The sequence below is a fragment of the Erinaceus europaeus genome, chromosome 10, assembly GCF_950295315.1.
Source record: "Erinaceus europaeus chromosome 10, mEriEur2.1, whole genome shotgun sequence".
Lineage (NCBI taxonomy): Eukaryota > Metazoa > Chordata > Mammalia > Eulipotyphla > Erinaceidae > Erinaceus > Erinaceus europaeus.
In genome coordinates, this window is record NC_080171.1 from 332279 (window position 1) to 346035 (window position 13757).

At 39.0% G+C, this 13757-nt stretch overlaps 1 protein-coding gene and 1 non-coding gene across 8 annotated transcripts in view; one reads left to right on the forward strand and one right to left on the reverse strand.

Moving 5' to 3' along the window:
- The window catches only part of SHOC1 (shortage in chiasmata 1), an 81720-nt gene that overhangs the window by 43691 nt on the left and 24272 nt on the right, over positions 1 to 13757 (forward strand). For 6 of the 7 annotated variants that reach the window (XM_060199007.1, XM_060199012.1, XM_060199008.1 and 3 more), the window contains 5 exons: positions 100 to 194; positions 1402 to 1647; positions 6189 to 6605; positions 8856 to 8981; positions 9944 to 10120. In XM_060199007.1, the coding sequence (XP_060054990.1) occupies positions 100 to 194; positions 1402 to 1647; positions 6189 to 6605; positions 8856 to 8981; positions 9944 to 10120 (1061 nt within the window). The remainder of the gene's footprint in view (positions 1 to 99; positions 195 to 1401; positions 1648 to 6188; positions 6606 to 8855; positions 8982 to 9943; positions 10121 to 13757) is intronic. The other variant, XM_060199013.1, reaches the window with a different exon arrangement.
- Positions 2265 to 2371, reverse strand: LOC132541044 (U6 spliceosomal RNA). The gene has a single exon (XR_009552236.1). It is a non-coding gene; the product is annotated as a U6 spliceosomal RNA (small nuclear RNA).

Consider the following 13757-nt stretch of genomic DNA (forward strand, 5'->3'; position numbering starts at 1 on the left):
TAAATAAAAATATTTTTAAAAGAAAAAATTTTCTTAAAACAAAATTTTGTTATCCAAGAACACAATAATATTAATACAAATAACTATAACTGTTTTCAGTACTTTGCCTGCTACTGAAGGGCCAGCTGACAAACTGTGTAAGGAGAGGCAGTTAGAAGATTGTGGGAGTTCTTTGAAGTCATCTTCGCTTACAGGTAAAGACTAATACGTTTTGATTGCTAGATGGCAAGTATATATGAAAAGGCACAACCAGTAGAAATGATCATTTTAATTATCATTTTAGTAGAATCGATCTCATAAAATGCTATTTTAAAATTAGAATTTCAAAATTGATAATCCTAATTTCATCCTAATGCTTACAGTGCAAGTAATGACATTAAGTATTGGTGCTACTTCACATTTGTCATACACTATGATTTGTCCCTCATTTTAGATTTTAAAAAATGAAGTAGAAAGCTCTATGCCACAATGATCTGAAATGATAGTTATCATAAAATCTCATCAATGGGGCTCTGAAAATGGCTCAAGGGACAGAGCATAGAATTTTCTTGCCTGAGACAATACATTTACCAGAGTAGAACTCTCTGGCCCCTCTCTCTTACTCATGAAATTAATAAATAAACTTTAAATCTCAATTTTCTTTTTTTTTAAGTCTCAATTTTCTAAAATCATCTGATTAGCTATTTCTCCTTGTTTAGGCTCATTGTAATGAATTAAAGTTTTTTTAAATTTCCTCATTGGGGGATTAATGGTTTACAGTTGACAATAAAATACAATAGTTTGTACACACATAACATTTCCTAGTTTATGAATTTCAAGTTTTTAAAAAATATCTATTTTTAAAAAATATTTATTTATTTATTCCCTTTTGTTGCCCTTGATGTTTTATTGTTGTTGTTATTGATGTCATAGTTATTGGCTAAGACAGAGAGAAATGGAGAGAGGAGGGGAAGACAGAGAGGGGGAGAGAAAGACAGACACCTGCAGACCTGCTTCACCGCCTGTGAAGCAACTCCCCTGTAGGTGGGGAGCCGGGGCTCGAACCGGGATCCTTACGGCGGTCCTTGCACTTCACACCATGTACACTTAACCCACGGTGCTAATGACTGACTCCCGAATTTCAAGTTTTTGGCTTAATAAATATTCCATTATTCTTGAGTGTTCTGAATATATTGATTTAGTAATCACGAAGTGGTCAAAGTAATTATTCCATCTCATACTAAATTTAGAATAATTTTAGTTTCTTTACAAGTCTAAAGATATAAAAATGTATTTTATGAGAATTTTCCATTGTGGTTCTGTTCATTATTTTGTTTTGTTTTGAATCTCTTTTATCCTGTGGATTCTTGTTGTTTTGTTTGTTTGTTTGTTTGTTTGCTTTTTGGTGTGCTGATTTTTAAGTGCCAATAACTGAGGAGCCCCATAGGCAGTATTCAGTTACCGATTTGAAAAAGATGATGTCTGTTGAAGAAGAAACCCTTCAGGTTAATCCTATAAACACAGAATGCTGGAAGCAAGAAGGATTAAACATGACAGTGACAGACACTTTGGAACAGTGCAGTACACACTTGTGTCATGATCTGTCTTCCGATGAGACTGTCAATAAAAGGGAGATATGTTTGCCTATAGAGGAATTTCAACTAGCCTGTAAGTACATTATGGTAAATACCACCTACATGAACATTTTCTGGCATGAGAAAATGTGTGGTACTGATTTTCTTTTATTATTATTATCTTTATTGGGTAGCAACAGCCAGAAATCAAGAGGGAAGGAAATGACAGAGAGGGAGAGAGTCAGAGAGACACCTGCAGCCCTGCTTTACCATTTGCAGAGCTTTCCCTCCTGCAAGTGGAGACCCGGGTCTTGAGTCCAGGACTTTGTATATTGTAACATGTGTGCCCAACCAGGCACACCAGCACCCGGCCCCTGTGATACTGATTTTCTACTGGTGATTGGGAAAATGTAACTAAATTCTAGCATTCACTATCACCTCTTTTTTATTCTTAGCTTATTCATTATTGGATAGAGATAGAGAGAAATTAAGAGGGGAGGAGGAGATAAGAGAGGGAAAGGGACAGAGAGACACCTGCAGCCCTGCTTCACAGCTTATAAAACTTTCCTCCTACAAGTGAGGCCCAGGGTCTTGAACGCAGGTCCTTACACACTGTAATGTGTGAGCTTACCCAGATGTGCCACTGCCTGGACCCGCCAATCAATTTTATAGTTTCAGCTTTAAATTTTCTATACATTTTCTTTTTCTTTTTTAAATATGGAATGCTTCATGAATGTGCGTGTCGTCCTTGTATGGGGGCCACACTAATCGTCTCTGTGTTGTTCCAATTTTAGCATATGTGCTGCTGAAGTGAGCACTCTAGCTATTTGCTTAACAGGAAACAATATTGTGTGGTGCATCTATACAATGGACACTATTCAACAGTATAAGACTGGGCACACGCCCTCACCCATGTGTCCCGGGGCCCCCCCTCCCCAGAGCCCTACCCCACTAGGGACAGACAGAGGCAGGCTGGGGGTGTGGATCCACCTGCCAACACCCATGTTCCGCAGAGAAGCAACGACAGAAGCCAGAACTCCCACCTTCTGCATCCCACAGTGACCCTGGGTCCATATTCCCAGAAAAAAACGTAGAATAATAGGAAAGCTTCCAAAGGAGGGGATGGGTGGCGGAACAAACTCTGGTGGTAGGAACTGTAACCCTCTTATCCTACAACCTTGTCAGTCATTATTAAATAATAAAAAATAACTATTGATACATGCAACATGAGAGGCTCTTAAATATAACATGTCATATGATAAACAGATCATCTTGATAAAATCAAGATGAAAGAGGATATGTACTGTATGATTTCACTTAAGTACAGTTCTAGAAAAGGGATGTAGTGAGATGCTTATTTCTGTTAGTGTTTCCTAGTCCACAGTGTTAGTTGGTTGAGATAAAGCTCTTGGCAGAAAGCAACCAACTTATTTGTAGTGAAAGTACTAGAAGAGAAGAGATAATGAAGCAGACGAGATTATATTTAAAAACACTATCAGAGGGACCAGGTGATGTCACACCTGGCTGAGCACACATGCTACTGTGCACAAGGAAGGACCCGGGTTTGAGCCCCGGCTCCCCACCTGCAGCAGGGATGTTTCACAAGCAGTGAAGCAGGTCTGCAGGCATCTATCTTTCTCTCTCCCTTTCTATTTCCCTTCCCCCTCTTGATTTCTCTGTCCTATCAAATAAAAACAGAAAGAAAAAGAGGGGGGAATACTGTCAGGAAGCTTTAGTCTACATAACCAAGAAGTTTAAAGAATCCAAAATTGGATAAGCATACATAAATTTACAATATATACATTATAGGGAGTTGTTGAAAGACAAAGAGAAATTGTGAATCAGGAAAAAACAACTCATCCTTATAGAGGAGTATTGCTGCGATTAACAGCTAGTTTTTCATGTGAAATAATGAAAGTCAGATGTTAGTGAAATAACAGATCAATGTGCTGAATGGAATCACTATCAACCATAATCAGATGTAAAATATATGCATTCCCAAATAAAAATATTATCCAAAAATACTAATGAAATATCTTTCTGGTCTGGGCCTTACATGCACTGTAAACATATGAACTAGATGAAAAAGTATTGTTACCTGGGATTGTATATATTTAATTTGGATTATTCTATTCTTTTTTAAAAAGATTTTATTTATTTATTAATGAGAAAGATGGGAGGAGAGAGAAAGAACCAGACATCACTCTGGCACATGTGCTGCCAGGGATCAAACTCAGGACCTCATGCTTGAGAGTCCAAAGCTTTATCACTGCACCACCTCCCGGACCATGGATTATTCTATTCTGCAAAGAACTTCAAAATATAATGATAGAAATAGTTTAGAGAACTCATTCAAACTTTGAAGAACTCTATCTTGGATATGTACTCAAGGTTGAAACAAGAGCTCTCCATCTCATAAATAATGTCACTTTCATCAGAGAATTTCAGTTGCTGGTGCCATCAGCAGCACATTTGCCTGAAGCCTCACATAAACAGTTTGTGACTAAAAGTCAACATCAGATTGCATCATCACTGGGATGGGGAGATAACAGAGTGGTTATGCAAAAAGCTTTTCATGCTTAAGGCACCAAAGGTCCCAGGTTCAATTGCAAGCACCATTATAAGGCAGAACTGAGCTGTGGTCTGGTGAAACTATTAATTTATTCATTCATTCATCATGATTCAGTCATCATTTTTGTTACCCTATTACTGTTGTCTAGCCACTTGTTAACTTTTGTAAATGACTAATTGTTAGGGAATGTTCTGTTTACATCAACATGGACACAAACTGGCACTATTTTTTGTTTGTTTTACTGGAAAGCTAAAGTTTGAGTATTTAATAATATCTAGTAATCGCTTTCCAACCATAGAAAATCTCCCTTTGTTACCAAAAAGATTACTCATATGGATTTATTTGTTATAAAATTCTAAGATGGCAAAATGTCTTTAAGTACCTTTTGTTATTTGTATGCCCGCCATTATAGTAAATGGAACTTAATTAATCTGAATTATAACTGCTTAAATCTGTATGGCTTTAAACCCAGTTTGTGCAACAGTTAATAAATTTAGATCTTAAAGAAATCAGGAGTGTTCAGGTCCTGGAACATAGTGATGGAGAAGGATCTCGGTGAGGAGTTGGAGTGTTATACAGAAAACTGAGAAATGTTACACACATACCAACGACTGTATTTTACTCTCAACTATAAGCCATTAATACCTCCAATAAAGAAAAAAAGAGTTATTATACATACTACATATATATTTGATACAGTCCTTTTTCTAGTATATTCTGCTTATCAATAGCTTGCTTGGCATGGATGTTTTAACCCTTTGAATAATTGTTGCCACAAAAACTGTGACATATTAAGTACCTATTGACAATAGGCTTTTCTGGAATTCCTTCTTTGCATGGTACCAAACTCCTATAGTATGAAAAATAAATGATGAATGTTTATTCTTTTAAAAATACTTCATTCGGGAGTCGGGCGGTGGCGCAGCGGGTTAAACGCACGTGGCGCAAAGCGCAGGGACCCGCGTAAGGATCCCAGTTCGAGCCCCCGGCTCCCCACCTGCAGGGGAGTCGCTTCACGGGCGGTGAAGCAGGTCTGCAGGTGTCTGTCTTTCTCTCCCCCTCTCTCTCTGTCTTCCCCTCCTCTCTCCATTTCTCTCTGTCCTATCCAATAACAAAAGCAAGGTCAACAATGGCAATAATAACCGCAACGAGGCTGCAACAACTAGGGCAACAAAAAGGGGAAAAAATGGCCTCCAGGAGCGGTGGATTCATGGTGCAGGCACCGAGCCCAGCAATAACCCTGGAGGGAAAAAAAAAAAAACTTCATTCGTACCTATAGCTGACTATTCCAGCAGTAAACCAAGCACTCCTAAAGTGTGCCAGATGGTAGCTCTCCTGGTGTGGCACCTACTGCACCACGCATGGGGCTTGGGTTAACCACACAGCAGCATGTAGGGGAACCACGCTTAGCAGTGCCCTGCTGTCTTGCCTTCTCTGTCTCTCTCTACCATAATTCATATAGAGAACATTTATAGTATTCCAGCAATTACTACCATCTAATCGTAGATAGTCTAATTATCTATAGTCAAGGACAAGTACTACTTGAAAATAATAACAGTCTAGTTTGTATATTTTATCCCTTTATTTTTTGACCAAGTATATAAAGCGTATATACTTAGTATCCCAAGATATGGTCCTGAATTTATATCTGAATTTCTGAGATCATGTCTAAAGTTCTATCTGAAGCTTCTGAAATCACATCTGGCTCTACTGGAGCTTTGTACCCATACTGTTCCCCTGCTCCAGGCAGACTGTTTTTCTTCAGATGTAGGCTAAAGGTCAGGCAGGAGAAGTGCCGCTGCACGGGTACACCTCTCGCAAAGTGTCCCCTCTGCATGGTGCTCCCGTGTGATGCCTGGGGACTTGAGCCCAGGTTCTTACACATGGTGAAGTGTGCACTCTACTGTGTGGGCAGTCTGCCTGCTCCCTGAAAAAAATGTAATTAAAAAGCATTCCTATGGATTAGATTATATAATAAAAACCTACAACTAAAAGTTAACATCCTAGTAGAAGACTCACTTAGCCATGGAAGTCATTTGAATATTTTAATTTTCTATTTTCAGCATGTCCAGATCATAAAGATCGTTCCTCACCAATTTTACTTATTAATGAGAAATTCACAAATGCTCATTCATCACTTCCACAGAAGAGTCTAGATCTGGCAAAAGAAGTACCAAACCCATGTTTGTCTGATGATTATGCCTCTGTTAGAACATCAACAAAAGATGAAAAAACAAAAAATGATCTAGAACCAGCTCAAAAAATAAACGAAGACAAAGAAAATAAAGATTGCTTGGGATCTGGTTGCACAATACCATCTACTGAATCATGTTCCTCTTCAAAAATTGGAAGAGCACCATTTAAACATAATGAAAAATGGGATAGTGACTTGGACCTTTTGAGTCATTTTATAATGATGCGAAAAAAATATAAGCCTTGTACTTCAGAGACTGAGGTCACAGACACTGATGAAAAAAATGGTAGGTGATTCAGTAATAATGTGGCATAGGTCTGATAACATCAAGGATTGTTTGCATATAGAATTATTAAAGAGGTTAAGGAGGAGGGCTGGCAGGCAAGATAGCTCACTGGGACAGTGGACTGTTTTGCCATGTGAGACCAAGGCTGAAGCCTATGCCCCACTGCAGCAAAGAAAGCTTCCATGCTGTGTTGTTGTGGTGGTCTGGTGTCGGGCTGCACCGTGGAGAAGAAAGTGGACGTCCAGAGCAAAGGGGTACACAAATCTTTATTATAGGATGGGAGAGGGGGTTGGTTCAGACCACGTGGAGCCAGCCGGCAATGGCCGTCCCCACTACCTGACCATAGGGGGAGAGCAGGGGAGACCTCAGAGAGAGAGAGCTGAGAGCCCAGAGGGGGGGGGAGGGGGCTTTTTATTGGGCGACAACCAGGGGTGATGTGTAGGGCCAGGATTGGTTGAAGGGGGCACTCTAGGATTTTGCGGGGCATAGAAAAACCTGGGGGCGGAGACCGCATCAGAATAACTCCTCAGCAACAATGCTGTGGTCTCTTTCTCTCTCCGTCTCTCTGCATCTCTGATCTTAAAAAACAAAGAAATGTGTATTCTGACTGGTAGTGGCTAGTTATTGTTAGGGAAATACTAGAAACAACTTCTTTTTCAATTTTATTTTATTACATGTCTGATTGTTAAAAAATAGCTATGGAAATAAATTTTGAATTTAATTTTAATATTTGGTTTGTCCTGGACTATGAACAGAATGCCTTTTACATTTCACACTGGCATAATGTTACTTCATACCTTTCTAAATGACCTTTACCAGGCTATGGATTTTTTTCCTCTGCCAGGGTTCCAAATACATCACACCTGGCAGCATAAACTTATTTTTTTGTTTGTTTGTTTATTGTCTTTTCCCCTTTTTTATTTGCTAGGACAGCAAAATATTGGGTTGGAGATAGAGAGAAAAAGAAAAATGCCTACATACTTGCTTCACTGCAAACTTCATGAAGTTTTCCCCATAGATGGGACCAGGGGGTCTGACCCAGGCTCTTGCACATGGCAGCATGTGTACTCAACCCAGAGCGCCAGCACCCAGCCCCCTTCTTCGCTTCTTAACATCAGACATCTTTCCCAAGCAGCAGCAGCCCCACCATGGCAATCCCATGCCAGTCTGGCAGAGCGTAGGGCTGAGTAGTAATTCTTCCCAGTTCTGGTGTTTGTTAACTAGATCATTTGTCTCTCAAACTAAGCTCCTTGCCCTAAGTTAGTATTACTAGTAATAAACATAATATATTGTATATATTTAATTTATTTTATAGTTGACTTACCAGCAAGAAAGTCACAACTTACAGACTCACTCTAAGATTTCAATAGTTAATAATGTTTAGTCATAATTATTCTAATTACTTATAGTCAAATAAAAGTATTGCTTGAACATAATAACAATCTATATTAAAATATTTACATATTTATTTTGTATAGATACACAAAGAAATTGGGAGAGAAGAGGGAGATAGAGGGGGAGAGAGGGACACATGCAGCACAGCCTCACCATTTGTGAAGCTTCTTTCTTGCAGGTAGGGACTAGGGGCTTGAACCCTGGACATTGTGCATGGTAACATGTGCTCTCAACCAGGTGTTCCACTTCCTGGCCTCTGTGACAATCTAGTTTAGATATTTTATTCCTTTATTTTTTACCAAGTACATAGAAATCTCATATATTAAAGTGTTCCAATATGATAAAATGTTTCTAAAACTATATTGTAATCATATTAACAGATAGCAAGGCTATCTGTTACTATAACTAATTATGAATAAATTTAGTATATATTTTTCAGTCTTCTGCAGTGCTTAGGGAATTTACACTTCCTACAAAATGTAGGGGAAAAAAGCTAACATTATTGAGCACTGTATGCTGGGTGCTAAATTACATATTGGGAATATTCTAGTGCTGATCTGGTTAGCTCCAAGTGCAATAAGAGTAGGCCAGGTCATTTCAATACAGTGTGGTGCAGGAAAATGGTCCATAGAGCCCTAAGGAGACAAAAGGGAAGGTACTCTGCTGGCTGAATTACTTGTATACAGCTTTTTTTATATGAACAGAATATACCTTTTAAGTTTATAAAAAGGAAACACTGACAAAAACCATAGAGTTTTTGTCAAAGAAGAATGTTAATGATTGTGAGCATGTTAAAATGAAGCATGTAAAGTATATTGGTTTCTCCTAAACAATGCAAATTACTGTTCTGAACAGAAATTCGAGATAAAGAACAGACTTTGACTGTACAGGAAGATAATCCTGATGTTTGTACTAATAAAACCCCAGAGAAAATCAGTCATGAAAGACTTGAAGACAATGTCATTGAGATTCAAGCATCAGGTATGTCATATGCATTCAGGATGCATTCAGTTAAGTACATTTGCGAGCCCTTTCTTGGTCATCTCAAATACCTCATTTCCATATAATGTTGTTGGCTTGTGGGAGATATACACTCATATATTCTCACTCTTTCAATTTATTTCCAAACCTGGAGTGCCCTTAGTCACTGATCTGCCACTCTCTATTGCTCTAGTCCATTATAATTTCTCCCTTATTGTGTTTATCAGGCAGCAATAAGGTGAAACTCCTCAGACTCTTGTGCTTAGTCTGGAAATGGTGACTCTCTCTAGTCTCTCACTTACTATCAGGGCACTAAAACCACCTGCTGATTCCTCTGTATATTAATATTGTTCATTCTGTTGTAAATAGTACTCTGACTACTAAAGCACAGCCTTTAGATGATTATGCAAGCCTTTAAATACTGATATTCCAATGGAAACTAAAAACAATATGTCATTGTTATCAATTAGCTTGACTTGGCTTAGAGTTGTGAGCTATGAGTCAAGGGAAAAGAACAAACATTATGTGAGGGTGGGGATAAATAGCACAATGGTTATGCAGAGACTCTCATTCCTGAGGGTCCAAAGTCCCAGGTTCAATCCCCCATACCACCATCAGCACTGAACAGTGCTCTGGTTAAAAAAAAAAAAGTAAAAAGTAAAAAAGATTATATGATTCCTTTTATTTGACTCTATACATCCATATCAAGTTAGTTACTGAATAAATCTTTTGTAATATGCAAGATATTGATAAGACTACACTGACTTTATAGAGGTTGGTTTTACTGGTTTATTTAAAATAAATATCATAAAATAAAGACCTATGTAGCTTCATTATTTTTTAACTCAGAAAAGAATTTGAATTGAGTCCAGGTCTTCATGAATTAGCATGATTAATTAGTTTGCCTAAAAGAGCATAGTATCCTTAACAAAACATTGCCTTCAATACGTTTGTTTTTGCAGACAGCCAGTGCCAAGCATACTGTCTCCTAGAAGCAGCAGCTTCTCCTGTTCTAAAAGAGCTTACACGCCATTGTACTCTGCCAACTGCTGACTGGAATTTTGCCACAGTTATTTTTGACCAGACAAGGTTCCTCTTAAAGGAACAAGAAAAAGTAGTAAGTGATGGCATTCACTTAGGTGAGTACAAATAAAAGTTACAGTATCGAAAAGGACATAAATCTATGTATTATTGTATCAAAGTATTAAAAATTAATATATAAATCCAGAAGTTAAGTCATGGATGGAGTCAGAACTATGACTCAACATACAGTGTCCACAGGCCAATACTAGAGAAAAGGCAGGAAATGTCATCTGATGTTGCTTCTCAGTAAAGCTCCTGATTTAGTTGCTATTGCCATACTCATATTGCTGAAATCAAATTCCCCCTATTGTTGTTATCATCTGATTCCCTAGTCCGCTTCCAAAAGGAGAGGGTGTCTAAAACAGATTAAAGTTAACCCTGGTCCTTTACTTCTGGCAAGATGAAGTAACAGGCTGGATTTGTATTTTTGCTAGGAGTGACCCCCCCCCCCCAACAAAGACAAAGACAAAAATAACAAAAATAGTTTAACAGCCTGACATCAGGGACTTCAGGACAGTGACTCCTGAGAGTTGGGGGAAAGTGAAGCTCTCCCACCCCTCATCTTGCTGCCTTGAGAGAGTTGGCAGCCCATGGCACATGGAGAGGTAACAGAATCAGGGCCTGGTACACATTTCGAGTTAAAGAGCTGATCTCTAAGAGAACAGCTAACAGAAGACAACATCAGAGAGAAGATAGCTTTACACAGAGAGTTCTGAAGAGCAGTATTCAACAGAATGCCCATCAGAGTATAGTTGAGGAGACTACCTTCTTCTAGCGTTTGCCCTTCTTCCTTAGCCAGTCAACAGCGTCAGGTTGAAAGCTGTCAGGAGCTGCTTGTCGCTGGCTTTGAAAGTGACTGGGATCCATGTGGATTCAGTCGGCTAGGAAGGATTGTCAGTTTCCCCAATGAATGGGGACTCACGGGATGCACCACGAGAAGGTCGATCCAATGCATCCCAGGAGACTACCTGAGGTTGGGGGAATCAAACCATCTGAAAGGACTAGAAGAAAAAGAACTTTGCATTCACATAGTGCAAGGAGTAATACCCATTCTCACTGGCTAGAATACAAAAACCAGACTCAAAATTCATAGGACAGTGATGTTGAGTAAAGTATGTAGGGGAGTTTGGCCTCCGTAGTGAGGAATAATCCTCAAACTAAGCTTTGTTCTAGATCTGCTGCCTAACACATAAAAGCAAGATACAAAGGACTAGACCGTTTCCAGAAAACACAACCACGGCACAGAGCAAATCTCAAGAGGATTTATATAAATACAAAAACACCCAGTACCCACAGAGTGAAACCCACAATGACTGGCATCCAGCTGAAGATCTTCAAATGTAAAACAACAGAAAAACACAAAACATGCTGAGAATAACCAACCAAACCAACTCAGAATTGGCAGTGATGTTAGCGTTATCAGGCGAGACCCACTGAAATGTACCGTAACTGAGTTCCATGGATTCAATAAGTCAGTGAGATAAAATATAGCTAGGCCAAACATCTAGATACTAAACTACAATGTGTGCGCTTTAATAGTAGATTAGATATTGCAGAAGAAATAATGGACTAACATAAAGACAAAATAGAAACTACCCAAAACACAGCACAGGTAGATTTTAAAAAATTAAAGAAAGAAAACATCATCAATAAGCTATAAAACAATTTCAAATAGCCTTTTGCCTCAAAAACGAGGAAAAAAGTAGAAATGGAAAAATATGTACTTGAAGAAAGACTGAAAACTTTCAGAATGTAGAAAGTGATAGGCTCATATCTAAGAAATCTAGTAATCCCTAAGCATGGAAAGTAGAAAAAAGTCACACCCAAGGACATCTTAGTCAGATTGCTCCAAACTAGTAGTAAAAATAAAATTCAAGGGGGGAGGGGAAGGAGAGAGAGAGAGAATAAAATTGGAGCGTTCAGAGTAAGTAAAACCTTACCCAGCACTGTATATCCCAGAGATGAGCGGTGTCCTGCGTTCTATGATTAGTTCCTTTCAAAAATCCTGAAGTCATTCACCTAGTATTCTACACTAGTTAAAATGTACTACAAAAGCAAAAGTAAAATAAAGACATTTACAGACAAAAATTGAGAGAATTCATCCTCCACAGGCCTATACAAGAAGAGATATTTAAACACATCTGGAGCACTGGCAAGACAGGTTATCTATAAGGATGCCTGCTGTGCCGGCACAGGACCCAGACTCAAACTCAGTCCCCACTGCACTGGGGAAGCTGTGGTTCTTTCATGTCTTCTCCTCTCTCTGTCTCTCTGTCTTTCTGTCCCTCTCATTTCTATCTGGAAAAACAGTCTGGAGCAAGAGAGCTTGGTGATGAACAAAGAACAAACAAATCTTCATAAATTCAAAAGAAAAATGATGCGAAACCTAGTTTCTCTGCCCTATTCTCACTCCGTCTAAATCTTGATTGACTTGGACCTAGAATCCCTCCTGTAGGCTGTATACAAACCACCTATAACTGCTTCTCTTATAGCCTCCTTATTCTCAATGGCTACAAATTATTTTCATCCATTAACAGAAGTTTTCAAACATTTCAGTAGAACTATTTTTCCAACTAAATATGTCATAGGATTCTAATATATAAAATGGAGACGAGGGTGGGGCTAGGTAGCATAATGGTTAGGCAAAAAGATTCTCATGCCCGAGGGTCCAAAATCTCAGGTTCAATCCCCACATCACCATTAGCCAGAGCTGAGCAGTGCTCTGGTAAAAAAAAAATAATGATAATAAAATAATAATAATAAAACAGAGGAAAGTAGAGCTTTTCTGGTTAAATTGGGGCAACAGGTCTACTTCCTTTCTTCTTGGTGTCATTTTTACAAAGAAAACTCTGGGGAGAGGGGTTGGGCGGTGGCACAGCAGGTTAAGTGCACCTTGGCGCAAGGACCAGCACAAGAACCCCAGTTCCAGCCCCCGGCTCCCCACCTACAGGGGGTCACTTCACAAGAGGTGAAGTAGGTCTGCAGGTATCTGTCTTTCTCTCCCCCTCTCTGTCTACTCCTCTCTCAATTTCTCTCTGTCCTATCCAACAACAACGACAACAATAGCAATGACGATAAAAAATGAGGACAACAAAGGGGGAAAAAAGTAGGCTCCAGGAGCAGTGGATTCGCAGTGCAGGCACTGAGTCCCAGTGATAACCCTGGAGACAAAAAAAGAAAACTCTGGAACACTAAGTTTCAATTTTGAAATGATTTATTTATGGGTGTATGTGTTAAAGAGGGAGGGAGAGAGAATCAGAGCACCCTTAGTCATGTGGTAATTGAACAGAGACTATACCTAGGACTTCTGGGACCTCATCATGCAAGTCCTGTGCTCAGACACTTAACGACCTCACTGATCTTATGTGGAACACATTACCTAGACCAGTGGCCTGCCTCTATGACTGTGTCTTTTGTTTGAGTCACATTTTTGGACAAACATTCCTAGGTACCTATCTATATCTGAACTAGTTGCCAAGTTATGAGTCTGATTTTCTTTTTGTTTCAAAACTAGAAATAAATTCATACATTTTCCACAAGAGTAGAAGTTAAATACTCTTTGGAAGCTATGAGAGTATGAACTCAGTATAGTCGTTTGGGTTTGCATGCCAACACTACCCTTTAGTCAAGAAATGACCTTGGAGAATTGCCTCATTGAAACTCCTTCTTCAGGGCCCAAGTGGTGGCTGACCT